This window comes from Globicephala melas, chromosome 15 (genome assembly GCF_963455315.2).
Source record: "Globicephala melas chromosome 15, mGloMel1.2, whole genome shotgun sequence".
NCBI classification, from domain to species: domain Eukaryota; kingdom Metazoa; phylum Chordata; class Mammalia; order Artiodactyla; family Delphinidae; genus Globicephala; species Globicephala melas.
This window is the reverse complement of record NC_083328.1, coordinates 987532-1015516: the sequence shown is the minus strand read 5'-3', so window position 1 is coordinate 1015516 and position 27985 is coordinate 987532. Positions and strand designations below refer to the sequence as shown.

The following is a 27985-nucleotide window of genomic DNA, read 5'->3' as shown; positions in this document are numbered from 1 at the left end:
GAACATGTGTTTCCCTTTCTTGTGGGCAAATAGCAAGGAGTGGAATTGCTGGGTCGTAGGGTAATTCTGTGTTTAACCATTTGAACTGCTGGACTGCTTGAAAACGAATCGATTTTGAAGATAAGAGAAAGGAAACAAGAATGGTGCTTTAGGGCACGCGCCTGTGCTGTGTCTGGTCGGTGCCAGGAAACTGGGATTTGTTTGTCTCATTCATTTCTGTGTTCTCTGGCACCAAAGGGCCCTGTCATGGATGAGTGAGTGAATGAATGAATGAGGTGACCCAAGGGACCTGGGAGAAGAGGAAACAGACAAAAGAGGGGAGAAGTCTTGGTTTTCCAGTCCTGAAGCCGAGCTCGGCTTGGGCACTGCCCGAGCCCACGTGCACTCAGGTGGGACCTGGAGGGGACCCCGCCGAGGGGCTCTCAGCAGTTGTTTCCTGTCGCCCGCCCACCCCGGGCCTCGGCTTTGCTCCGGGATATCGCAGCCCAGAAGCCCCTCCTTCGGCTAAGTCACTGTCTTCCAGCCTCTCACTTTGACAACACCTCCCCACGCTGTCTGAGAGGCTGTAACAGCCTGTTAAACAACATAATGAGAGGAATAAAACCCACTGAGACGTGACCCAGCACGGCACACAAAACCTGAGGCTGCCGCGGGCGGCCTAGAGGGGTTTCGTGGGGGACGGAAGTGCGTGGCAAAGATACCACAGCCGGGACGCGGCGCCGTGGGGGGGGGGGGGGGGCCTGGCGGGGGCGGAGACGGCGGAGACGCAGAGCTGGGGCGGGGCCGGTGCCTGGGGGCGGGACGGGGCGGGGCCGGGCGGGGCCGGGCCGGGCCGGGCCGGCTTGGGGAGGCCCCGCTCGGCCCCGCGCCCCCTCGGCCCGCGTCTATGATGCAGCAGGCCTCCTCTCGGCTGCCTGCCCCTCCGCACTACCTGCCTGAGTCCCGCTCCTGGGCAATCCGTGTGCGTCAGTGTAGCACACGGTCTTTCCCACCATCGATATTCCTGGACCACCTGCTCTTCCAGAACCTTCCCATGAAGGGGTGGGGTCACCTGTGGCCCCTCTTTCAGCCTGGGCAGGCCTCCGATCGCCCTATGGATAGAGTGCAGCTGAGAGATGCTCTCGGTCGGCGGCGCGGCAGCTGTAACAAATACCACACACCCGGCGGCGTACACAGCAGACATTTATTTCCTCTCAGCTCTGGAGGCCGAAGATCCAGGTGTGGGCAGGGTGGTTCTTCCCGAGGCCTCTCTCCTTGGCTTGCAGACGGCCGTCTTCTGCCGTGTCCTCACGTGGTCGTCCCTCCGTGTGTGTCTGTGTCCTACTCTCCCCTTCTTATTAGGACACCTGTCAGACTGGATTAGGACCCACACACATGACCTCATTTTGCCTTAACTCTCTCTTTAAAGACCCCGTTCTCCACAATTGCATCCTGAGCTACTAGGGGTTAGGACGCCGGCGCACGAATTTGGAGGGGGCACAATTCCGCTCACAACAGATGCTGTCTGACGTCTGAGGCTGGCATCATAACAGGCGATGAGCCTGCCGCCAGAACACAGGGGTGGCGCAGTGGGGGCCGGGGGGAGGCCCACGTGGAGGGGAACCAAGGCCTCTGGCCCTCTGCCAGCACCCCCTGCCAGCCACGTGAGTGCACCATCTTGCAAGGCATCCTCCTATCGGGACCTGCCTTCCACGGGACTGGTTCTGTGCCAGGCTCTCTACCTACACTGGCTCCTAGCGCAGCCACAGCAGGCCTGTGAGGCGGGAGACACAACTGTCCCCGTTCTGCAGGGGAGAGACTGGAGGCTCAGAGAGGGCAGGCCCCTTGCTCACGCCAGAGCAGGGCCCAGGAAAGGCCGAGCCCACGCTGGTCTTAACCACTCTTGGCCAAGCATTGAATCGTGCCGCCTCAGCCTGGACAATGCTCCCCTGGCCCCAACTGGCGGGTTCCACACCTGGGCAGGTACAGGTCCAGTAGCCAGTAAACATCCCCAAGGAGTGGAGGGAAAAAATTACAAAAGTTACAAGATGACACAGCCTCCAGGAGCCCCAGGCAATGGGCTGTCGGCCCCTCATTGGCTGTTGGCCTGTGTCACCCTGGGCAGCAAGGAGGGTGGGACCCTGAGAGGTGGTGGCTTTGGGTTGCCTTGGATCTTTCCGCAAGGTTGAGGTGGGTCCCAAGGACGTTGGAGAATCCTGGCACCAGGAAGGGCTCAGGGCCAGACCCCCAGCACCCCCCTCTCCCTCCCTGTGGGACCTTGTGGGTCTACGTGGCTGGGAGGGCGGGTGTCACAGGGGGGCTCTGGGGGTGTGCGCCCACCCCCACCTCTCTGCATTTGCTTCACGTTTTACTCCTCTCTCCGCATGGCTTCCCCCACCCCATCTCTCTTCTTTCTCTGCAAATGGACATCAGATTTCCCAGACCCCATGGGAATAAAGCTGCCCCGCAGCCACCTGCTGGGACTGACCTGCTACCCCAACTGCTGATGCGATTGGTCTAGCTTAAGTCAGGTGACCGGCCCTGGTCCAATCGTCAGGGCCCAGATGGGTATGGGGCGGGATGGCAGGGAAGACGTGACAGCTGGGCTCACCCTAAAACCACAGCCCGCATCAGTGTCAGCTCGGTGCCTGGACTAGACCTACCGCTCCTGCAGCCACGTCCCCTGCCCAACCTCCCACAGCAATTGGCACAGAACCGGTCACATGTGGCTTCTCCCTGGATGTCAACCAGGTGGGCCAGCAGCGCACCTCGGCTGGAGGTGCGGTGTCCAGAAGCAGGAAAGTCATGGGACTCTTGGCCGGTTGGTCAGAAAAAGGAACCTTCTGCTTGGTTCTGAGTGCCTGACTTTAGGGACACTGGCAGATCAGAACACCCCCAGGGACAGGATGGGAGGACCCGGACACCAGCTTAGGACACACGGTTGAGGAACTGGAGGTGGTCAGCAGAAGGGGAGGATGACACCAGACAGGAGGGGGCGGTGATCTGTACATCTTCAGAGGGCAGAGCACAATCGACGAACAGATCTGACCCGACACTGGAGAGACCTTCCCACAGCCAACCCGACCAGCATTAGATGTGGCTGCCCTCGAGGTGGTGAGCTCTCCATCACTGGTGGTATTCAAGCAGCAACAGGATAGCTGTGGGTCAGGAACATCGTACAGGGTGAGCAGTTGGCCCCCCACGCTCCCGCAGCTCTTCTCATCTGATGGCCGCCATCCAGGGCTGGCTCTGGGGAGAGAGCATCTCTTTCTCTCTAAAAATGAATCCTCACTTCTCATCATTTCTGTCATGTTGAGTCCTACAGGAACAGCTGTTAAGAAATCACATTTGTACCTTCTCAGGAGCTCTCTTGAACTTGGAGTGCAAATTAACTTCATGTGATCTGAAACATAAAAGGTCGCTTCTCCCACAGATTAAAAGCTGGGGGCTGCTTGCCAAGCTGGTGAGCGTATCAGGTCCTGCAGGGACGTCTGCGGGGAGGGCCGGGCATCCACGCTGCTGCCACGTGCACGAGGACGGCTCCGCATCGTCCTCTCTCAAGGCCGTCTGCCCCGGTCACAACGTCCGCCCAGGCTGCGGCCTCTCCATCCCTGACGGCCCTTCCCTACTGATCTGCGGCCTCCGGGACTTCCAAGTGTACCGAACACCCACACGGGCGCGCGGAGCCAGGACCCTGTCCTGCTCATCTTCCTGGCTTCTTCCTGCCTATGTTGTGTCAGAAGTGGGCAGGGCACAGCCGAGGGGCCTTCAGTCTCCCCACGCTGCACCAGGGCGGAAGCCCCCAAGTTCTCTTGTGTCCCCACACCCAAAGCTCCTTGGACGCCAGAGGTCCTGGCTACTCCCCCCGACCCCCTCCCCACCTCCCTGCCTCTCCACCGTCACCAGGACCAGAACTCCCCTTTACCGCACCCCATCCAGGATTCTCGCGCCCTCGCTCCCCAGCCAGGCTCAAGGACATCACTGCCAGCCCTGGCGTTGAAATGCTAAACGGGAGTCAAGGGAACCGAGAGGCTGTTCTCACTCACAGAGCCTGGCCGTCCCAACCGCTCCCCTCGCTGTGAGCTGGCTCTGCACCCTGGGCTGACCTTTCCTTCACCTGTCTGTCCTCCCCACCCAGGGGCCTCCAGGCAGCTCAGGGCTCAGCCCCAGAGGTGGGAGGCATCAAGGGAACATGAAAGGATGATTGTTTTGCTAGTGTCAGGATGCTGTGCCAGTACACATGAGCAGGACTGCGGGGGAGCTCACGTGGCTGGAACACGGTGGGAGGCGGAAGTGAGCTGGGCCGTGGCCTCGTGGCTAAGCATCCGGGCTCAGGTTGGAGAGTCTGCCTCGTGGGCCTCAGTTCTGTCATCCGTAAAAAGGTGAGCGTAGCCCCACGCCTGGTACCCACTGAGTGCCTGATGTGGGGTGCGGTGTGAGGGAGGAGGCCAGGGCGGGGCATGGACGCCTTTGGAGGGTCTGGAGGAGACTAGAAAGCGTGGGGCCACACCTTTGGGAAGGGCCTGTGTCCTGTGTTCTCAGCCAGCTCCCTGTCACAGGTGGAAGGGGAGCATGGGCTCCCCAGCCAGTGCCCATGTGGGCTGGGGGCCACTTAGGGACAGAAGCTCACAGATTGGTTCATTTCCAATAGAGACTGCACCATGACCACATGGGGTCCCTACAGGCTTTCTAGAACCTCCAAATTGGTCTTAATTTCAAATCCCAATTACTTGCTCTTAAGGAAGAAGTTGGAAGATGTAGCTGGGTCCAGGAGGATGGGTTCAGGGGACAGTCAGAGAGGTCAGTCCTGCCTGATAAGGCCCCTGGTTGCAGCCAGCCTTGGAAACAGCGGTCCAGCAGCTGCCCGCCATCACCTCATTGTAGGGGCTGCTCTGGTGAGGGGACCAGGGAGAGGTGGTCTACCCTTCCAAGGTGGAGACTCACCCCCCTCAACTGACCAGACTGGGAGCGGCCATCCGTGGAGGACTTGGGGTACAGCTGAGGGACATGGAAGCCTGGGTGGTCCTCATCCCCGGGATGGGACGTGGCTTAGACCAAAGCCCTGTCTAAAGACAGGCAGGAGGAACCCAGGGGGTGTAGTCTGCACGGGGCCATGGAAAAGGCGGAGGGATCGGAGAGCAAAGGAGCACAGGAAAAGTCGGCCAATCCCTAACGAGCCAGCGCTCTTGTTCTGGTCCCTCAGCTGACCTGAAGCCCTGACCGGGGTGGAGAAGGCTGCTGCTACTGCTGTCTCATCATCACTGCCGTCATCACAGGCATCACCATCGTCATCACTGCCACCATTACCTCCATCATCACCATAAACGTCATCATCATCATCTCCACCACCACCATCACTATCACCTCTATCATCACCATCATCGTCACCCTCATCATCACCATCATCCCCATCACCGTCACGGTCACCACCATTGTCAGCTCACGGTCAGCGCACACTCGTTCTCCCTAGGCCTATGCACACGCCGGCTCCTCCTTCCAGAACTCTCTACACAGCTTCACCTGGAGAAGAGCTACTCACTCATTAGGTCCAAGCTGGGAGAGCTCTTCATGGACCTTCCCCCTGAGACCCCAGCCCCTGTTCTGGGCACCCACAGCCCCTCCTTCCCCATCACAGCACTGAGTGCACTAGATTGGAGCTGCTTGTTGAACGTCTGTCCCTTCAGCGAGGAGGTAAGCTCCTGGAAGGCAGCCGTGCGCGCTCACGCTCCCCAGCCCTGGAGAAGCCTCGCTCCGTAACGGGTCAACGATCAGCCACTAAGTACCCCGATGGGCTGTGTCCCTCCTCGGACCAGGCGGGCCCTGGGCCAGCGTTTTACATGCACGATTTCTACCTCCTAGAGCACCTCAGAGCTCAGGCCTTGCCTACAAGGACGCTGCCGTTCAGAGACAGGGACCGACTCACCCGGGGGTGCGCAGCGCCTCGGAGGCCGCGCCAGGATGGGAGGCCAGGCGGCCCTCGCCCCGGACGCAGCGCTGCGGCTCGTTCCGCGAGGCTCCGGTTCCCAGTTCTTGACTGGGCTCCGGTCTGCATGGCCTTCCCAGCGTCACTCCAGAGCCTCCCTTGCTGATCGCTGCTCCGCAGAATCCCACCCCGCACGCCCACAAGCTTGGCACAAACAGCCGTCAGCGCTGCCAGCATGGCAGCACCATCATCAGAGCCCTTCCCGGGAGCCCTGGACCAGCACGCCCCACCCTGGCCTCCGACGGGGACCCTCAGCCACGGCCCCCTGCTCACCAGACGTCCACTCCAGTCCTGCCACCAGCCAAGGTGCTGGACCACCCTGCGGCCGGCTTGAGAGTTCCCTGACCCCCGGCACTCTGCTAAGTCAGGACTAACCAGGACCGGCCCCTGCAACCTGGGGCCTGCAAAACCGTCCTTCAGCAGCACCCTCCCAACAGTCCCGAGACCAGGCCTAACCCCTTCTCCGTGTGTTTGGGGCGCGTGGCCGGGCAGGCCCATCCCCAAGCACCCGTCAGGCCATGAAGGCCTGGACAGCCCTGGCTTTCTGAATCTTGGGTTGTAGGGGCCACACACACCGTGCACACACACGTCCACACGTGAGGCACACGGCAGCCAGGCAGAAGGCCCCCGGGTCTTTGCATCTGACACCTACTTAGCCTGCCCTGGTCCACCCCGAGGACGGCCCGCCGCCCGGCCACTCTGCTTCCCCGAATCCGCTCATCCGACATCAAGGGCTCCCAAGGGGAGAGAAACCCGGGGAACATAATGAATCCGGAGAACCTGCATTATTAGTTCAACCTTCTGGCTGAACTGGAGTTCACACCAGAGAGTCAGCCTGGCAAGGCAGCAGGGTGCCAGCAGTTTCTCTCGGATTTGGGGGAATCAGGATGGGAAGGGGTCCCAGAGGCCAAGTAACTGATGAGAAATGGAGGTCCGGGGCGGGGGGTCGTCCAGCATCACGCAGCCTCTTCTCAAATCCCCCCGGGGATGTAGCAGAAGCAGAGGGACACAGCCCTCAAGGTTGGCAAACGGCTTCCTTGCAGGAGGGCACGAGACCTCAGCACAGAACTGGGCTCCATCCCCAGTACAGCACGGCCGGAGGGACAGGGGCTGGGGGGACAGGGCCGCTCACCCCTTCTCCCCACGTGTCTGACGTCTGCCCCACGGCCTTGTGAACAATGCCCCCACCAGGAGCTTCCCGTCACCAGGGCTGTGTCTCTCTCAGCTGACACAGGAAGCAAATATTGCAGCCTAGAGGCATTTGGGGATTAGAATGCTTTAACTAATTTTTAGTGATCAATGTTCGCGAGGCCTTTTGGAGATGAAAGTCCCGCGGCCCCCACTGTGTGACCCCGCTAATGGAATAATAATCTGTATGATGGGCTAAAAACACACAGCCCAACCCCTCAGGGTCTGTGGGAAGCGCAGAGCTGCTTCCTGTCAGTGACGAGTGATACTGTCATCCGAGGAGAGAGGCTTGTCTGTGTCTCCACGGCCCTCCCCCAGGACTCAGGCCCGTTCCAGCCGGGGCGGGCAGGTGTCCTGGATGAGGAGATGCCGGTGGGGGCCGGGGGAGGGGACAGTACAGTGAGGGGCCCTGCACCTGCCCCACCCCACCTGCTGGCCCAGGACACAGCTGCTCAGCGAATGGCAGCCTCCCATCTCACCTGTGTCCCCACCCCGCATCGTCAGGCCCTCACACAGCTGATTCCTCGTCTCCATCCCCATGGCCTGCTCGCCTCCCCGCTGCCCCAGCCCAAATGTCCCTTCATCTCCCTTCATCAGGGACTCCCCAGGCCTGCAACCCAAGCCGGCGGCCCCGTTATTCCTCCCACAAGGCTCAGCCCCTGGAGCACACATTACGGACCTGTCGTTCCCTGTTTGTTCCCTCTCCTGCTAAACGGTGGCCTTTGTGATCATGTCACCACCATATCCCCACGCCCAGCAGAGCTCCCTCCCTGTACTGATGTGCGCTGGCTGCTTGGATGGGAGGGAGGGAAGGAGGGAGGAAACAGCACCCTCGGCCTGGGGCTCCGGCCCTCTTGCTGCAGGGCGGGAGGGGGACCCTGGACCATCTCAGAAAGGCAGGAACTGGCGGAATAGCAGCGGGGGTGCCTCTGGGCGTGGGGTCTGCAGTCAATCAGGCCTCTTCTCCTGTGCGGCCCTCTGCCAGTCCTGCTAGGTGACAGCTTCCCCAGGCCCCGAGGTGCCCAGTCCGCCTGGGCTCTGGCCTTGTTCCCAGTCTCCGGAGGGCTCCTGCCTCCGCCCCGCCAGCACTCGGCCTGACCAACAGGTCCTGCTGCCCTCCTGATAACGTCCTGGGTGCCGCTGCAGGTGAGCAGAGCCCCCTGAGGCCGAGGGCTCTGACGAGCTGCACGGAGGACGGAGGACGGGACCCAGCCCCAGCCGTGGCTTCCGCTCCTTCACGGGACATCGAGCTTCCCTACCACCTGCTCTGCCAGTGCTGTGCCCCTGCCAGGGGTGCCACCCCAAGGCCATGAGCCCTCTGCGCCATAGTTTCCTATCCACTGGTCTCCTCTTCCCAGCCGAACTGGAATCCCACCTCTGCTCATCACCGTCCAGTTGACCTGGGGCCAGCCACACGCCTTCCTGAGCCTGGTTCTCTGGGGACAATATGCGGACCGCAGGGGGTGTGGTCTTCAGTGTTCAACAAGATAATATCACCGGGGCACGAAGAGAGCTCCTGGCACGTGGAAGGTGCTGGAAAATGTTGGTCGAGCCTGACTAATCTTTCTAGTCCACGGTGCCTGGAAAGGGAGGACAGACAGACAGATCGGGCTGCCTTCTCTCCAGCTGAGAGCGTGGCTCGAGTCCCACCGTTTCCAGGCAAAGCCCTACAGGTTGCACCGGGAGCTGCCACCCTCCCCACGCACCCCCCGCCCCCCCGCCGTGGCCAGGTTCCTCCTCCAGAAGAAGAAGGAATGAGGCAGAGGAGGACGAGACATTGGAGAAGTTGGCAAGTTGCAAGGGAGCGAGTGGATTTCTGAGAACCCCAGGTGCAGCTTAACCTACAAATGAACAATTATGGTGATGAGAAAGAAGGAATATTTGGTGAGGCAGCCTTGGGGGAAGGGGAACTCGGCTGACGTGCAAGGAAAGGCTCGGGGAGACGGCGCGGGCGGGATTCTGCTCGGGGAGCGGGGGCCAGGGAGCGACCCGAGGAAGGTGCCCCCCCGCCAGCCTCAGCCCTCCAGGTGCCAGGGCAGGACACTCACTGCTGGCCGGCGGGTCCAGCCTGGCTGACTTAGTCACCCCCCCGTACATCACGCCCTGAGCATACACCGAGCGCCTGTGGACGCTCCCGGTGCCATTTTCTCAGGCCCCAGCGTCCCCACCCCCGCCAGAGTCAGGGGCTCCCGGCCCCAGCCCATGGTGGTGGGGCATCACGCCCGGCACTCTCGTGGCCGGGACTCTGGGGGAGCTGCCTGCAGGTACGGCCACAGTGGTTCTCTCCACCAAGGAGCAGTCTGTTTCCCCTCCCTTGGGTCTGGGCCAGGCCCACGACACGCTTTGCCACTGGAATGGCGTGGGATTGATGTTACCCATTCCCAAGTTTGACATGAGGAGGCCCTGGAAGGCTCCCCCGATCGGCCCTGTCCCAGTAGGGAAGCTGGTCCAGGCTTCCGAGGGCAGGGCCCCGGGAAGGGAGCCGGCCCAGCACCACGGCCTTGGGAGGGAGGATCCCGGGCTGCTGCCGCAGGTGGGTGAGCCCTGCTACACCACAGGGAACCGCCAGCCCTTCTCTGCCTGGTCCTCTGGGAAGCCACCCGCCCCCAGCCCCAGCCCTGCCAACTTTGATCCATGTGGGCATAACCTTGGGCCCTTGGAGGCGAGTCTACGGCCCCTCTCATCACCCGCTGACAGAGCCAGGCAAGAGGCTTGCAGGAGTTCCCCGCTGGATTCTCTCTACATCCTGCGAGGGCGGCTGTGCTATTTCCCCCCATCTTCCAAGGGAGGACATTTGAGAGCTCAGGTCACAAAGCTCCTGGACGGCAGAGCCCAGACTCACACCCAGGCCACCTGTGTCCTCTGAAACCACACCCCCCTGGGCCAGACCTGAGGACCACAGCCCCGCCCTCTCCAGAGGCTTCCAGCCCCTGCTTTCACTTCTCAGGCCACTTTTGCTTCCCACCCATCCTCCCAGACCCCAGACAGCGGGCCCCCAGCTCCCCTTTCCCCCACCATCTGCCGTCGCTTCTGCTGCCTCCCTATTTGCTACGTGACCCAAAGTGTCCAGGCAACCCCTCTCTCTGCACAGCACAGCATGGTGGACCGAAGATGCCGCAAGTCCCTGCCCTCCTCCCGTTGATGTGGAGCCTGCACCCCCTCCCCTTAATCTGTGCGCTCAAGAGTGTATGGCGGGGGACCTTCCCTGGTGGTCCAGTGGTTAGGACTCCACGCTTCCACTTCAGGGGGCACGGATTGGATCCTTGACCAGGGAACTAAGATCCCACATGCCATGTGGCATGGCCACACACACACACAAAAAGAGCATACGGGGACTCGGACTCAGATACCTGTACACCCATGGTCACAGCACCATTATTCACCGTAGCCAAAAAGTGAAACAACCTCAAGTGACCATCAGTGGATGAATGGATAATAAAATGTGGTCCATCCACACAATGGGATATGATTCAGCCTTAAAAAGGAAGGAAATTCTGACGCCTGCTACAGCATGGAGGAAACTGGAAGACATGAGGCTCAGTGATAAGCCAGCCACAGGACAAACACTGCCCCAGGTGGCCTCTCATCAACGCCATGTGGCACAGAAGAACCGCCCACCCGAGCCCAGCCCGGATTCCTGACCCACAAAGTCATGAGCTATAGTAAAATCATTGTTGTATGCTTCGTCATACAGCAAACTGGAACACACGGTAAGTCAGACAGACCATCCAGATACCGACCCAGGACACGACTGACCCTTTCCTGGGGCCCAGAGCATGCGGGCAGCTGGGGACATTCAGGTGAGTTAGAAACAAACCCTTCCCTGGGGGGCTCACGGCCTGGTGGGACAGGAGCCTGATGAGGGGTGGGACCCAGCTGGAGAAAAGGAGGGAAGGCTTCTTGGTGTGGCTGCTTTGGGCTCTGACCCAGTCAAGACTCTCTGAGCCTCAGTTTTTCCATCTGGTGTCTCCTCCTGGTGACATGAGGACCATGAGACATCCCAGGAGGAGATGGTCCAGGACACAGACATTCACCAGCGTCTGATGGAGTTGGTGTAGAAATACCTCCAATACCTGGAGGGGGATGGCTTTGAGGGATGCTCCACAGTGCCGCCCAGGGCCCTGAGCAGGGGGGAGCCGCAGCTGTCCACAGGGCAACATGTACCCTTCCCTGACTCAGTCCCCCCTGCCCTGAGAGGACCTCCCCATGACAGCACTCCTTCTCAGACCCTCCTCTCAGGGTTGGCTTCCAGGGAGATCCCCAAGTCTTTCCCAGAACAGCCCTGATGCCTGTCTTGCACAGGGAGGTACAGGGATGGGTGTAGAAGCAGACAGGTCTGCAGTCAGTTCTTCAGTGGAGCAGCTGTGCAGCCCCGGACAAGCTCTCTAGAGAGGTCACCTAACCTCTCTGAGCCTTAACAAATTGATGTCTTTAGATGGAGGGATTGGCTCTGGGTCAGTACCAGTCTCTTCCTCGTGTGGCCCTCAGCGGTGGTCCCTGCTCTGCCCCTGGTGCGCTGTGTGACCTTGGGGGCACTCCTTCCCCTCTCTGGGCCTCAGATTCCCCCAGGTTCAGGTAAGGGATCAGCCTAAGCTGCTGAGACCCACTGAGCTCTTAGAACACAGGGTATTCGCTTAGGAAATACCACCCGGGGGACGCTTGGCTACGGCTCTGGTTCCTCTCCTGGAAGGGATGGAAGGACAAGCCCGCTGGTTCTGGGGTGCTGCTGGGTGGGGAGCGTGGGCAGGCTCTTTCCCCCGGACGCTTTGCCCACCCTGCCCTGCTCTGGGCTCCTACGTCAGCGATGGGGAAGGACGGCCAGCACTCCAGCCCTCTTGGCAATCTCGGGGCACGGCAGGTACTCCTTGGCGGGCACCCCCACCCCTCGCTCGCCTCCGCTGACCTCAGTCGCTCTAGCCTGTGACCTGGGCCCTCCAGCTCCACCCAGAACTCTTTTATCCTGGGTGCCTGCTCTGTGCCAGAGAGCCTGCTGGCTGGGAGGGGGGCACCCGGAGAGCAGCCCTGTGTCACAGGGATGGGGCCTCCCACCTGCCCGCCCACGGCCCCAGGCACAAGCCCCAGAGTCGATGCCCAGGACGGGCTAGGAGGACACAGGACGGGGAAGAGGAACCAGCCGGCGTCTGACCCCGGGGCAGGAGAGCGGCAAACCGCCAGGTCTGCTCATCCAGGGCGGCCCCGCATCCATCCCTCATTCCCAGCTGCCTGGAGAGAGAGCCCAGCTCTGGGCAGCGCGCTCTGCCGGCCCGCGGACCCCACCTGCCCTCCCTGTGACCTTGGCGCCAAGTGCACAAGTCGCAGGGGCTCGCAGACTAGGCAGCCCACCCCGGAGGCGGCAAGAGGGAAGACGGGTGTTCCCAGTTTGTGGATGGGAAAACTGAGGCTTGGGGAGGTGGATGCCTTTAGGGTCCTTCCGGGGGGATGACTGCAGGAGAGCAGGTCACCCAAACTCGTTTAGGAGTGACCATTTCCTGAGCAGAGCCACAGGTGGTCAACGCAGAGCATGGATCAGAACCTGGGTCTCTGGACCCTCAACGCAGTGCTCACCCCCCAAGCCAGGCTGCACCAGGGAACCAGCCCCCCAAGGCTGCCACGCCCTCCCTAGGCGGGAGAGGGCCTGGGTGCTCGGAGAAGGGGGGTCAGGGGAGGGCAGGAGTGGCCGTCACCCTAATGAAGCCATCTCGCCACCGTAATGAAGACCTCACGTACCTCCAATGACACTCAGCAAATCCAGGCACAAATAAATAACCCTAGTCCAATTGAATCAACCTTCAACCGATTGGCACAGCTAAACAATAGCCCGAGGCCCGGACGACGTTAACAGACCAGGCAGGCGGGCGCAGGCTGGGATCCTTCGGCAGGCGGGTTCATGGCGTCTAATGAGCTGAAGCCAAATCCCCCGGCGTTCATGTCTCTGGTTTCAGGCCACTCTGCTCCCAGAGCGCAGGCTTTCAGGGGCCTCGGCCCTGGGGGCTGCGGAGGGAAACCAGACCCATGGCGGCGGGAGAGAAGCGGGTAGAGGGCAGGCCGCGAGCAGGGACGCCCTTCCGGTACAGGAGAGAAGGTGCAGGAGGCTGTTGCCGGACTGCCTCCTGGGGATGCAGCCAAGTCTGATGTGCAGCGGGGTGGGCAGGAGCTGGCGGCAGACCCACCCCCCTCCTCGCCCTGCAGTGCCACCCGCACCCAGACCCGGGCTCCCCAGGAGGGGCCTGCTCTGCAGGGCCTCGTCCCAGAGTGAGTTCCCCTGCCCCCAGCCCTGTGCAGGGGCGCTGGAGCCTCCCCGGACACGCGGCGGATGGAGAAGCCCCTCTAAGGGCCCGAGGCAACGCGAGGCCCAGCGTGTGGGCAACCGTAACAGTAAGGGGCAGGCCACTGCCAGTCTCCTCGCCAGCATCCCAGCCGCGCTCTGCAAAACCTGCTGTCCTCCCAGGACCAGGACACAGCCAGCCTGACGCTCGTTGTGGGGAGGGAAAGGCTTGGGCCTCGGCTCCTCCAGCGGCCACAGCGGGGCTCGGGGCTCCTGGCCAGCCGCGGAGGCGGGAGCGGGGAAGGTGAGCTGAGCGGGAACGCAGAGAGCTTGCCCCCCAGAGCGGGTGGCGGGGACATCGGGGGATCGTTGGTGACAGCTGACTGGCCGCCCGGGAGGGTTCAGCAGAACCACAACCTGGATGAATTAAAAAGCCCCCACTGTGTGCCCCCCACCCCCGAAGGTCTGACTTCTCTCACGCTGGAGGGTCGCCAGGACAGCCGGATGCCAAGAGCCAGGACGGAGGTACCCGCATGGCCCCGCTCGCCCCCAGCGTCCCGCGGGGAGGACGGACACGAGGCACAGCAGAACAAGGGCCCCTCCAGGGGCTGTACCCACGGGGTCCCCGCGCCACAGCCTCACTTTCCGATGTCACTCGTGTGTCTTTACGAAAGTGCCCAGCAGTGCCCAGGAGGTGGAGTGGGGGCCATGCCCTTCACTGGAGGCTGGCAGTTAGGAACCACTTGAAAACAAGGGGGGACTGTCAGCTGACAAGGGATGGAGGTTCATTCCCAAGGGAGCTCATCCCTAGCGGAGGTGGCAAGTCAGGCAGAGAGGGTGGTGGGCGGACAGGGCCACCGGCGCACGAGGAGGGACCGGAAACACACGCGCACACAGGTACACACACATGCAAACACTTACACACGCGTGCCTGCACAGCTCACCCCCTCAACAGCCCTGCCAGCACATACCACGGGGTTCTGTTCAGATGACATTTTGGAAAAGGCAAAACTACGGGACAGAGAAGAGACCAGGGGTCACGGGGGCTGGGGGACAGGAGGGAACTGGGCAGATGGGGCACCGCGGTCACGGTTATACGATCACACGCGTTTGTCAAAACTCAGGACGGCACACCAAGTGCATCTACTGCATGTACTTCATGCCTCAATTTTTTTAAGTTATAAAAATATAAACCTAACCTGGCCTAGAGCCCCGCTATTTATTCAGAGAATGTCAAGGCCCTCAATTCCTCAAGGTTTAGCCCCGGGGGAGGCTGGGTCCTTGCTTTCCATCCCCCCAACCCTCCTGTGCTGTCTGAGTGATGCTTTGGGGTTATATCCCAGCAAGGGGCAGTGAGAGTGCCCAGGTGTCGCCCTGACACCTCAGTGGCCCCTCCAGAAAGCCTGGGAGAGGACAGACAGTCCTCCCTGTGGAGTCTGGACAGCCTGGCGCTTCTGACCACGAGCAGGGAGGTAGGTACCTGGTGCCTGATCTTGTTTCCCTTTTCTCTGTGGCTACCAGGAAGCTCAAAGCTAAACCTGAGGCCCAGTCATAGCGACTGTGGAGGACCCAGTGGCCAGCATGCACACCCACTCTGTGTTTCATTACGGCCTTGAAGTCCAGCCCAGCTTGTATTCCCTAGTCCTGATCTCTAACGCTCATGCTGTGGTCTGATTTATAATCCTGTTAGCTGTGAGTGCCCTACGGTCTCCCCAGGGGTTGGGGTTGGACTTGGACTTCCTGCTAGCCCTACAGTGCATAGCTCAGGGTCCGGCCCTCAGAACAAGCTCTGCAAGTGCCTGTGACGTAAATGACAGATGTCGACACCTTTGAAGGACAAAGAGGTTTGTCATTAGATGACTCCTTGGATGGGGAGAGGGAGACACGCAGAGAAGCAGGTGGGAGTGGGGGTGGGGAGAGAGACAGACAGAGGGGTGGGCAGGGAAGAGAGACGGAGAACAGAACTGGCTCCCGGCCTCTGCGGAAGAGGCAGGGGGCCAGCCCTGCCCTAGCGTGGATGGGGGTGGGAAGGCTCGAGGGAAAGAGGACACCCCCTTCCCCGGGCGCAGAGGAGAACAGGGCTCCTCCGTTCCTCCGCCCACACTGGGTTCAGCCCTGTCCCTGCTCCGCACGCTGAGAGCGTTCTGTGGCCTCTGCTGCCCCCCAGAGGTGTTCTCTGGTAACGCAGGCACTCCCCACCCAGCTCTCCCTGGGGCTGGGGGCCGCCCTGCAGCTCATTCCTGCCAGACCCAACTCAGATCCCGGCCTGGGTTCGCCTGGGGGCTCTGGGTGCGTCTACACGGTGCAAAATCCCCTGCCACCACGGCCAGGAGTACATTTCCTTCTTTCCCATTTTTATTTCTTTTCTGAAATATGCTAAAAATTCAAATAGTACAGAAATGTGTGACCATGGAAACTGATAAAAGTCCCAACTAATTCTTCACCCCCACCACGCCAAAATGTCACGTCTGTGACAAACTGTCATGACTGACCTTTTCACCAGGCAGTAGGCCCTGTGTTTCTAGGACCTCTGTTTATAGGTCCATCTTATTTTTCAAAGTTGTTTTCCTAGGGGAGTATTTCCACCTTGCTTTCAACCTCCTTTGAAATCTTGCCTGTTCCGTTTGTCGGGGTGGAGTTACTCCTGTTTCTCCCTGACTGCCCTGACCTTCAGCTGTTTGCTCATCATTGGTCACTTCTCTGCAGTGAGGTGGTAACTGGGGGTCCCCTCACACCAGCTCCTAACAGAAAATGTTCACTGACTGAGTGACCAAGCAAACATTTCACCCCTGGATGGATGGACGGATGGATGGATGGATGGACGGATGGATGGACACATGGATGGACGGATGGATGGACACATGGATGGACGGATGGATGGACACATGGACGGATGGATGGACACATGGACGGATGGATGGATGGATGAGCGAGCTCAGCACTTTCACAGAAAGCCCCCAGCGATGCAGTGCAGGCCCAGGCAGTGGGAAGCACACCTGTGAGCACTGAGGAGCTGAGGTGACAGCACCTGGGCAGGACACTGGCCATACCTGCTGTGCACAGAGGCTGGCTTCACCCTGGATCCCTCTGTGTACTGGGATATTGTAGGGTATGAACATGTTAGCTATTCTAACAACAACAACGGTATCAGTAAATTTCAGGAAAGAAGAAAAGAAATAAGACTCCATCTACCGGGACTTAGGTGTGAAAAAGTGAATCCAAAACCTCCGAGCGCCAGACGCTTGCCCACCTGTTCCATCTCTCAGCTGTCCACTCCCCAGACACCACTTGGGACCCGGCTGAGCTGCAGCTTCCTGAGGACGGCTTGGCGGCACCCAGCTGAGAAGAGCCCTGGAACCTGGGCCCCAGCCCCACACTGCTCCCCCGGTCTCGCCACACCTGTCAGTCCTGGCTCCGTGTCTGCCCCCCTCCCCACCATGGGCTACAGGACAGGGCCCTTGGACCCTCGGCACCTACACAGGCTTAGGTCATTGAGCACAACATTCTAAAGGCTCATCCAGGACTTCCCTGGTGGTGCAGTGGTTAAGAATCCACCTGCCGATGCAGGGGACACAGGTTCAAGCCCTGGTCCGGAAGATCCCACATGCCGCGGAGCAACTAAGCCCGTGCGCCACAGCTGAGCCTGCTCTCTAGAGCCCGCGAGCCACAACTACTGAAGCCCGCGTGCCTAGAGCCCGTGCTCCGCAGGGCTCTAATGCAATGAGAAGCCCGTGCACTGCAAGAGTAGCCCCCGCTCTCAGCAACTAGAGAAAGCCTGCGCGCAGCAACGAAGACCCAACGCAGCCAAAAATAAATTAATTTTTAAAAATTGCCGTCTCTCAAACCACTAAAAAACAAGTTTAAAAAAAGAGGCTCACCCACGTTGTAACAGGCGTCAAGATCTCCTTCCTTCTTAAGGCTGAATGAGTTTCCACTGTAGGGACAGACCACACTGTGTGTGTCCGTCTGTCTGTGCATGGACACTTGGGTTGCTTCCACTTTCTGGCTACAGTGAATAATGCTGCTGTGAACGTGGGTGTGCATGTTGACATATCGCTTCAAGACCCAGCTTTCAATTCTTTTGGGCAAACCCAGAAGTGGAATTGCTGGATCACAGTGTTTTGAGGAACTGCCACGTGGCTTTCACGCCATGGCTGCACCATTTTACAGCCCGTGAACAGTGTCCGAGGGCGCCGATTCCTCACACCCCAGCCAGCACGTGCCTCCTCTACATCTGTGCGTGCACTTAGCCATCCTAATGGGAGTGGCAGGCCTGCATTCAAAGGCGGCGCCTGCTTTGGGCTGGGGTGAGAGTTTCCTGTCGTTTGTCTGCTCTTTGCTTGAATCGTTTACTTGCCCTTCTTCAATTTACACAGCTTAGGATTCACTCACGACACACAGTTCCAAGAGTGTAGACAAACACACAGTCCTGCAAACACCATCACAGCCAAGATACAGCAGATCCCTCATCCCCTGGGCCCCCCCATTGGCATTCAAACCTGCCCCTCACCCCCACTCTGCAACCACTGATCCATAATGCTGCCTTTTCCAGAACGTCACATGAATGGACTTGCAGAGCGCACTGCCTTCTGTGCTTGGCTTCCTTCCTTCCTTGTACTGTTTTGGGGTCCCTCCACACTGTCACATGCCCAGAGTAATGATCTATCACGTGGATGGACCCCAGTTTGTTACCCGTTCACCTGCTGGAAACATTTGGGTTGTGTTCCGTTTTTGGTCACTATGAAGAAAGCCACTATGAACATAATTGTTGGTGTGGACATAATTTTCATTTCTCCTGGGTAAATACCCAGGAATGGGATTGCTGAGTCACATGGTAGGTGTATATTCCCCTTTATGAGAAACAGCTAAACTGCTTTTCCCAGTGCCTGCCCTGACTGGCCCTCCCAGCAGCAAGGCAGCGACGCTCCAGTTGCTCCCAGTTCCTGCCACACTTGGTGTGGCCGGACCCTGTTGAGTTTAGCTGTGTGTTTCGCTGGGGACACTCTAGTGGGATTTAGCCACATCTTCTGTGGTCATCAGTTCACCTCGACACACAGAACCGCAGACGCTGGGATTTGGAAAGGCCTTCAAAACACTTTGAGTCCAGGGCTTCCCTGGTGGCACAGTGGTTAAGAATCCGCCTGCCAATGCAGGGGACACAGGTTCGAGCCCTGGTCCGGGAAGATCCCACATGCCGCGGAGCAAATAAGTCCATGCACCACAACTACTGAGCCTGCACTCTAGAGCTTGCGAGCCACAACTACTGAGCCCGTGTGCTACAACTACTGAAGCCCATGTGCCTCGAGCCCGTGTTCCGCAACAAAGACAAGCCACTGCAATGAGAAGCCTGCGCACCACAACGATGAGTAGCCCTGGCTCGCTGCAACCAGAGAAAGGCCACGTGCAGCAATGAAGACCCAACACCAAAAAAAAAAAAAATACATAAATAAATTTAAAAAAAAACCAAAAAACACTTCGAGTCCAGTCTCCCCAGCGCAGACAACCTGGTACCATCCTTAGCCCCGATGACCACCTGGTCCCAACGCCTCCACAGGGAGGGCGATCACCACCTCCCATGGAAGGCCCTGGCATTCCTGGAAAGTTCTGTTGGTCAGAAAGTCCATGTGCTGTGCCCAATCTACCTTCTCAGAACCTCCATGTGGTACAGGCCCTGGGCCCAGCCCACAGACACAGAATGGGCCCTCAGGAAGGCGGGCCCGCCCTGACCTCCCAGCCCACTCCGCTCCCTCCCTGCTCAGACAAAACCAACTCCAGTCCATCCCCCAGGGCCCTGTCCCCATCAGAGGGCAGGAGCACAGAGGAATGGATCAGAGGCACCTGGAGGCCACCCGGCCAATCTGCCCATTTTACAGATGAGGAAACAGAGGCCCGGAGCAGGGAAGGGAATTGTCCAAGGTCATCAGCAAGTTAGTGCCAGGGCCTGGGGGCAGGGCTTGGGTTTCTTTCCACTTCATCCTGCCCCCTCCCGAGCCCCACCCACCACTCTGGACCCACTGCTTTACACACCAACTTGAATGCGATCCAATTGGGCAAACGTTTATCAAAGCCGCACGCTGGCTTTCCGTCCTCTCCCTGTAAAAGAAAAGAGTACGAACAATAACCAGCCTGGCAGGCTTTGTCGTTTGGCTTGACATGGGGCAACAAGACGGCTTCTTATCAGGGGAAATAACTTCTTAAAATATTGAAAGAAAGGCTTTCAGAAATTGCACATGGATTAAGGTTTCATTTATTAAAGAACTAAACAAACAGTGCAAGATGTGGGTACAAGGCAGTTTTCAATATTTCTAACGAGGGCAGGAAGCCTCACTCCAGGAACAGAAAGATTGTAATATTTGAGCTTGACTAAGTTCAGCAGAAAACAAAGTGACAAGCTAAACTCTCAATTCTGTGCCCTGCTGGAATTAGGTCCAAAAATAGAGCATTTTCTTTGTGTTGACCATGTGACGTTAAATAAAAATACTCCTGCTGACATAAAACTCCAAAGCTCAGGGCACCCCTAGGCCACAAAGCGAGCGCCTGCCCCACAGGGCACCACCGGCCTCCACGGGAAAGTGATGCTTTCACTTCTGACCCTGGGCAGCAGGCTTCTCAGAAATATCTTTAAATGCTCCCTGGGAAGAGGATTTATGCCCTTTCCGGGTGAACAGCTCCCTGGACCCTTATAAACTGGGCTCAGTTTTAATGGTATTCATTCATTTCCCTCGGGAAAATTTCGAATTTCACGTAGTCTCAGGGTTTTGTTTCTGTAATAAAATATATGTGATTTTCAGTGGGTTGCCTTTAATCTTTATATCCTATCCCTTCCCTCAACTTGGATAAACCTGGTTTATAAAAAATTAATTGTTCACTATCTTTTTCTAGATAACTGGGTGCAGTAAAAGGTCGTTTCTGTGTCCCGGAGCTCCCTGGTTAGAACTGTCTTACTTCCGTGCTGCTGCTTAGTCACAGGTCTTTGCGACCGCTGAGCGCACAGACACTGTGCCACACAGGTGACTGCTGGGCATGCAGCCGCGCCACAAGACCAGGTCGCACCCGCTGGGGGCAGAGGAAGGCCAGTGGCGAGGCTGGGGGTAGCAACCAGGGTCCACAAGCACCAAGACTCTCTGCCCTTGGCCGCAGGGCTGCCGAGCTGAGGGAGATCTGCAGACAGCCCTGAGGCTGACCCCGGTCGCCGTGCTGGGCCTCGCTGCCTCTGCAGCTCTCGTGCCGGCTTAGGAATTTACGTCCTGTCACAGAAAGACCCAGCTTCGGTATCATCACAGCCTTTCTCCAGAGACGGGATGGTGGCATTAAGGACCGCACAGCCCTAACGGTTAGGGGACTGGGCAGGTGGGTTTACATCGCCCTCCTGGTCTTTCTGCTCCTTGCAAAAGCCTGGGCGTGGAGAGGCCGGAGCCACCGATCACACGAGGGCCTGTGCGTGGGGCACTGCCAGTGGATTCCAACAACCCACGAACGGAAGGAGACTCTATCAAGCGCGCTGTATGTGCCAGGCCCTAAACGAGGCCCTTTTGCAAATGGGATGTCATTTAATCCTCCCCATTACTGAACAAGCAAGAATGGGTTTCTCCAAAAGGAACGAAGCACTGACACAGGCCACAACATAGATGAACCTCGAAGGCTGAGGGAGAGAAGCCGAAATGAAAGGCCACAGAGGGTGAGCCCGTTTATAGGAAATGCCCAGGACAGGCAAAGCCGTAGGAACAGAAAGTAGACGAGTGGTTTCCAGTGGGGAGGTCTAAATATTTGGAACTTTCCACTTACGATTTCTTCTTTGACATACATTATTTAGAATTATTTTTTAAACTCCCAGATGCATGGGAAGTTGCTTTTACATTAACTTTTTTCTTTTTTTGGCCGCATTGCACGGCTTGCAGGACCTTAGTTCTCCGACCAGCGACTGAACCCACAGCAGTGAAAGCGACGAGTCCTAGCCACTGGACGGCCAGGGAATTCCCAACAGTAACTTTTTTTTTAAACAGTGATTGGTTCAAGGACAGGCACGCGACCCAGGTTGGTCTAGGGAGATTCAATCCTGGGACTGTCACTGGGTATATGGGGAAGGGACAGCTCCTGCGGTGTGGAGGCTGTTGGTTCTACCGCAGCACGGGGGGCAGCCCGTCTGAGAGTAGGGCCCACACGCCCACACAGCTGAGAGGCGGAGAAAGACATCACGCGACTCTCTGGGTCTTTTCAGCCCACAGAAAAGCCCATCTGTGCTCCTTCTGGGGCAGAAGACGGTTTCACATCTGTGTCTGTCACCTACACTTGAAAAAATCGTACGGATACAGCTTCCCTCACTCATTCCAAAATATCTATAATCTAAATGTCAAAAATATCTGATGGCTGTGTCTCAGGCCTGCATCACAAATGTAATCCCCGACAACTGCTACCCAGCGCCTCTTAAAATACCGGCCAAGAGAAGTGACAGTGATTATTAATTTATATAAATAAAGTGGTTCTGGGACTTCCCTGGCAGTCCAGTGGTTAGGACTCGGTGCTTTCACTGCCGTGGCCCTGGGTTCAGGCCCTGGGTTCAGGCCCTGGTTGGGGAACTAAGATCCCGCAAGCCTCAAGGCGCGGCTAAAAAATTATTTTAAATTTAAAAAATAAAGTGGTTCCACCTATTACCGTGTCTCACAAAAACTTAGAAGGATGTTGCCTCTACGAGACTCAGGCAAACCCCGGCAAAGCCTTACCCATTCCGAGACTGTGCTACCCAGGAGGTCCTTTTGGTCCAAGTTTTGGCTACCTGGGTACCTGCAGTCAGGAGGCTGCAGGGGAAAACAGATATTCTCATAGCACAGAGAGTTTCACGAATGAATTGACCATTTACATAACTGGGCTCCACTCCAACATCCCTCCCTGTATCGCTCCAGAATCTCTCTCTCTCTCTCTCTCTCTCACACACACACACACACACACACACACACCCAACACTGAAAGGCCTGGGAATCATGTTGTGAGGCTGTGGAAGTACAAATCAAGTCGAATTGTAAATCTTATGGAAGATGCAAGATTTCAGAAAGTCCATAAATGGAATAATACTGAGGGATGTTCAGATCTAGCCCAAAGCAACTGGCAAGAGTGGGAGGGCCTGGCCGTGCAGCTGAGGACCACGAATGTGACAAGGTAATGACAGGCTGCTGCTCCCACAAGAAGTGACTCGAATATCAGAGAGAGGCTCTTGGGGAAGTGGAAGGCGCTCTTGCATATTTTAGCGCAACTGATCCTCTTTCTTCATAACGCACCTGAGAAAATCACACGATGTGAAGGAGAATGTGGAGAGCCATCACACAATTTGTTGGAAAAATTATGAGCCTGCCAAATCAACACTTGATTAATTCCTTGTCGGTTCTACAAATTAACTTATAATTGCATTCAGAACCTAAGTTTCCTTGAATACAAGACAAATGCAAGATATTCCCCCCGTTTTTCCTTTCTCACGATAAATTCTCAAAATCTTTTGCCCCACCATTGACATCATTACTATTTGATTCCCATTTTAATTGAATTCGCTTAAGGGACCTTCCTTTCCAGTCTGATTTCCATCTTGCACTGGAGAATGGTCAGTGGCAGGCAGTGAGCACCTGCTCCACTACTGTAAGTGTGTAAGCTCTGCCCACACATCCACTTAGGCCACCAAGAAGCCTCCTCCCCGGACTGCCACCACCTCACCCGAGGACAGCCTTCGCACCTCGTTTCCTCCAAACTTAGTCTTTATCGAAGATCTAGACCAAAAAACAGCCAGTGTCATCAAAACATCATCCACTTTGTTCTTCCAACATCTCTTTTATAAAAGTGATGAGCTTATTTCAGACTTAGGGTTTTTTTTGTTTTTGTTTTTGGTGTGGGGAGGGTCAGATTTCTTGTACCAATCTGCCTAGAGAGAGAGAATGCATGAATTGGTGAATAAAAGTAAATGAACCTTTTAGAGGTTTCACATGGCAATACATTGGCAATTGGCTTTTGGGGTGTGTGGGGGGGTGGATGTGTGTTTAAATTTAGAACCAACAAAAAATTAGACTCTCCTGAGAAATTGATATGTTTCTTCCTTTTTGAGTATTGGAACCACGAAACTCATAACCTTTCCCACTGTGAACTGGCTGCAAGAAAGCTCAAAAAACAAGTTTCCTCTTGGTTTTTATGTCTATTTTGATAATGTTTTGTAGACTTGCCTTTTTCTTTTAGGCCACCAGAAATCATTGTGGAATGAACATGCTTCACTTGACTTAATTACATCATGAGAAAAGGCGGTAAGGACATGAGGGGTCCCAAAGCTTCCTAAGGGGTTAAGTGATATGGACAGACCAGGCTGGGGGTGGGGTAGAATGTGCCCTGACAGGCCTGTCAGGGAGCGGGAGAGAAAGCCTTCTGGGTGTGCGGTTTTGAAGGGTGTTCATCCCCTCAGGAAGAGTCTCAAGGCTCAAATTACTGCAGTATCAGGCAAGACTCCCCACCCTGCCAATACCACTTCCAGCGTGGAGAAAGGGAAGATATGCGGGGGGCTGGGGGGCTCTCTGAATCCCTGGGAGGAACCAGAAATCATCCTGCTACAGGGCAGCACTGTCCCTCGTCTTCCCCTTTACCCGGAGCTGCGTTGAGAGACCAGTAATTAAGGGTAAAGGTCCGAAGCCCAGATCCAGCCCTTATCAGCTTTGTGACCTTGGGCAAGTTCTTTGAACCTGAACATCTTGTCTATAAAACCGGGATAATAACAACTCTACTTAATGGGGATGTTAAGGTTAAATGAGTTACTATAGAGAAAGCACTTAGGGGCTTCCCTGGTGGCGCAGTGGTTAAGAATCCGCCTGCCAGTGCAGGGGACACAGGTTTGAGCCCTGGTCCGGGAAGATCCCACATGCCGCGGAGCAACTAAGCCCGTGCGCCACAACTACTGAGCCTCTGCTCTAGAACCCGTGAGCCACAACTACTGAGCCTGCGCTCTAGAGCCCGCGAGCCACAACTACCGAAGCCCACATGTCTAGAGCCCGTGCTCCGCAACAAGAGAAGCCACTGCAATGAGAAGCCCGCACACTGCAACAAAGAGTAGCCCCCGCTCACCGCAACTAGAGAAAGCCCGCGCGCAGCAACGGAGACCCAACGCAGCCCCAAATATAAATAAATTAAATAAATAAATTTTTTTAAAAAAAAGAAAGCACTTAGAACAACGCCTGGCACATACTAAGTGCCAAATAAATGTCAGCTATTCTTATTTTGCCCTTGGACATGGGAGGATATCCCAGATGGGCTTCCGAGGGCAGAAGCCCCTGGCACTGCCTAGAGTGCTTAAAAAGCCTTTGTTATGACGCTGACAAAGATTCTCTCCTACACCAAACTCTTTTTCAACCAGGCCTCCCCTTTTTGGACTTCTGCATTTTCCAATTTTAGCAAGAACTGCCCCCGCCATCCTCCATATCTGATACCCTCCCCCCCAGGTCTGGTCGGTTCCTCATCCCCCACCGACCCCCAGGTGGTCTGATACCGCCCAGGCCTACCTTCAGCGAGAATCCTGCTAGGTTTCCTTGGCTAGAAACCCCCAACCCCCTGATGTTTCCTCTTAGTAATTTCCCACCCACTGACCTAACTAACGCTGCTCCTTGGCTGTAAATTCCCACCGGCCCCTGCGGTTTTAAGTGAAAAATGTCATCTGCCATAACAGTAAACAAAGGATGTTGCAACCTACAAGCCATCCCGTCACAGCCCACGGACGTTGCACCCTGAGGGGACTCCTCAGGGTGGAAAGCAAAGGATACTGGCCCCAGACAGCTGAGGTGCACATCAAAGGAATGATCTCAGTGAGCCCAGACTCTGGCATCTTCCCACACACAGAAAAGCACTAAATTCCTTAACTCGAGGTGTCTGGTTTTCTGTAATGCACAGTATCTTCTGACGTTCCGACTACCCGGTGTTTGTTGTCAAAGCCGCTAAGTACCCTGGGTCCTCCCTTACCTCTTCGGAACAGTCCCTGAGTTATCTGAGATGCTGTGTCCCGGGCTTAAGTCCTCAGTCTTGTCCACCGAATAAAACGTAACTCTCAACTTTTAGGTGGTGCATTGTTTTTTCAGTCCACACGGTATTCGGGGATGACTGAGGTCTCTTGTGCCCTATGTCAACGGTCCTGAGTGGAATGTTTTCAGCGCTTTAACTGCCCTCCGGCCCTGCTTTTCTCTCTCAGCTCCCTGTGCTTCTGTGAGGGTCCTGGAGCCCACGGCCAAGGGGCCCGAGACCCCATTCCTGAGGTTCCCCAACCAAAGAGCTGCAGGGTCCCCGGCAGGAAGGCCCGAGGACCCCCCTTCTGGGGAAGCCCCAGGCCCCTCGACTGAGGGCCTGGAACCGAGGAGCCGAGGCCTGCAGGTTGGGGGGGGCTGGTGTGCAGGTCCTTCCCGCTGACACGGCGCCGAGCCCGCCCCTGCCCAGCAGCACCGAAGCCCGCTGCCCAGGGCCCGGAAGCCGCCGATGGGACCGGAAGCCGCCGGCCGGCGGGACCGGAAGACTTGAGGCTGCACTTCCGGGGGGCGGCGGAGCGAGCGCGCAGGCCTGCGGCTCGAAGGGCGGGGTTTGCCGGGGGGCGGGCCCGCATTGCCCACGTGCGTCACTTCCGGGCGTGGCGCGGTGAGTGCGGGCTGCGTGGCGGGCGGCGGGGCTGCTGGGTATCTGGCAGGGCCGGACGGGGGAGGAGGGGGTGGGCGTCCCCACGGGCCCCGGGCGGCTCCAGCCGCCCTCTGCCCTCCGCCTTGGTGGGGGGGGGGCGGGTGCTGCTTCTCCCATGGGGCCGATGGTTTCCCCAAACGCAGAAAACGAAACCTCAGTGTGCGGACTAGAAGGGTGACGCGGGCGCCGGCACCCGCTCCGCCGGGTTTCTGCACCTGCGGCGCTTACTCCCCCCACCCCACCCCCGCGCGATGGCACGACTGAGGCCCCCAAGACTCAAATGAGAGCCGTTGGGATGCGGTGGGGGTCACAGTGATGCAGGACGGCGGGGGCCGACGCGTGGGGAAGGGGAGTTCTCACCTGCCTCCTGAGGCGAAAGTGTATTTTGACATCCCGCCTGTCTGTTTATACGTGTCTAGTTAAGGGATCCAGAAAGTTCCGGGCGAATGAAGCCTGTATGGATGAAGAGGCACAGGCTTTTGAATGGGCCTACTTGTGTTTCTGTTTTAATGCCCAATATTGCTTATTCTTGGAGCCTCAGGGCTACCTGCCATTGATCGATTGACTCTTTTTTTTTTTTCTATCTTTTTAACGTAAACTGAAGGCGCCATCGAGCAGTCCCAGCTATGGAAGGTAAGCCATTGGTGATATCGAAAGAGAAGACTGCAGTGGTGTGTGGGGTCCCCACCCAGGTGGTCTGTACAGCCTTCAGCACTCACATCCTGGTGGTGGTGACCCAGTTCGGGAAGATGGGTACCCTGGTCTCCCTGGAACCCAGCAATGTGACCAGTGACGTCGGCAAGCCCGTGCTGACCACTAAAGTCCTTCTCGGGCAGGACGAGGTAAAGTGGTTGGGAAGGGCTCCCCGTGCCTGTAATTTGTCTGTACGGATGTGGAGCATCTGGTAGGCGAGACCTGCCTCCAGCCCAGGACAGCATTTTCCGCAGCCTCCGTGCACTTGAGGGCATCCGCCTGCCCTTGGGGGCTGCTGTTCCCGGACGAGCTGATTCTGTAATGTAGGCCTTCCCTCATTCTGACCCTGTCATAGCACGTTATGGTGGTGAGTGCCTACTCCGCTCAGGAAAGATCACCTGTGACATTTGACAGGGTTTCCCTCTGCGGACCCACATGGGTCCTTCCAGAGTAAAAATAGCCGGAAGAGACAGGAGCCAGAAAGCACTGAGGAGACAGATCTAATGATGCTCCTTAGCAGTGTGTTTATGACTGGAGTGTCTGGAGAGTCTTGTTGGATCTGAATCGCTGTCGCGCTGGACTTACCGGGTGGTGCTTTAATGGTGGTGTGGGAAGCCCTTCTGGGTCCCTCAGGGGTACTCGGTGAAGGCATTAAGAAGAAAACAGGTTTCTTGCAGTTAAAGTGGTCTCTCCTTGCCTTCGCCAGCCTCTCATCCACGTCTTCGCAAAGAATCTGGTGGCGTTTGTGTCTCAGGAAGCTGGAAACAGAGCAGTCCTTCTCGCCCTAGCCGTAAAGGACAAGAGCATGGAGGGGGTGACGGCCTTGAAAGAGGAGATCCGGACATGCCAGGTGTGGTGACCGCGGAGTAACCACCCCTGCTGTCCAGCAGGGCCACGTGGCAACTCAGACGCCCTCTCAAGGATTTGAAGCCCCTCCCTCAGTCAGAAGGAGTGCCTTTATCTGGTTTTGGTCCTTGAAGCTGGAAGAAACATCACGTCTCGGGCCGACTTTCGTTTGGGGGCTGACATCACCTGTGGAGGGAGGACGTGGAATGTGTCCTGGGGCGTTGTAAGCGGTCCTCCCTGGGTCCACACAGTTGCACATGTTTGAGAATTGGCGGAACGAGTCATGGCCCTCAGTGTGCAGACGAATTGTTGGGGGAAATTTTTTTTTATTAAAAATAAATGTGTATATCCCAAAA

At 57.3% G+C, this 27985-nt stretch overlaps 1 protein-coding gene and 1 long non-coding RNA gene across 4 annotated transcripts; one reads left to right on the top strand and one right to left on the bottom strand.

Moving 5' to 3' along the window:
* Positions 1-1179: 1179 nt before the first annotated feature.
* Positions 1180-25911, bottom strand: LOC132593464 (uncharacterized). Of its 2 annotated transcripts, none has more exons than XR_009559011.1 (3): positions 25389-25911; positions 19443-19508; positions 1180-1354 (listed from the first exon to the last, which is right to left on the bottom strand). It is a non-coding gene; the product is annotated as an uncharacterized lncRNA (long non-coding RNA). The 2 variants fall into 2 exon arrangements; XR_009559010.1 differs by lacking the exon at positions 1180-1354 and adding an exon at positions 1363-3137.
* A 97-nt stretch (positions 25912-26008) lies between these two features.
* On the top strand, positions 26009-27985 carry PSMG3 (proteasome assembly chaperone 3). 2 transcript variants are annotated; one of them, XM_060284673.2, is made up of 3 exons: positions 26009-26051; positions 26695-26932; positions 27490-27985. In XM_060284673.2, the coding sequence occupies exons 2-3, from the start codon at positions 26717-26719 to the stop codon at positions 27640-27642; spliced, it is 369 nt and encodes a 122-aa protein (XP_060140656.1). In that variant the 5' UTR covers positions 26009-26051; positions 26695-26716; the 3' UTR covers positions 27643-27985. The 2 variants fall into 2 exon arrangements, with proteins under 2 accessions (XP_060140656.1, XP_060140655.1); XM_060284672.1 differs by lacking the exon at positions 26009-26051 and adding an exon at positions 26053-26089.

Coding starts and splice junctions, on each gene's coding strand:
- PSMG3 (XM_060284673.2), top strand. CDS start 26,717: ATGGAAGGTAAGCCATTGGTGATATCGAAAGAGAAGACTGCAGTGGTG. Junction 26,933..27,489: donor TCCTTCTCGGGCAGGACGAG/GTAAAGTGGTTG, acceptor TGCCTTCGCCAG/CCTCTCATCCACGTCTTCGC.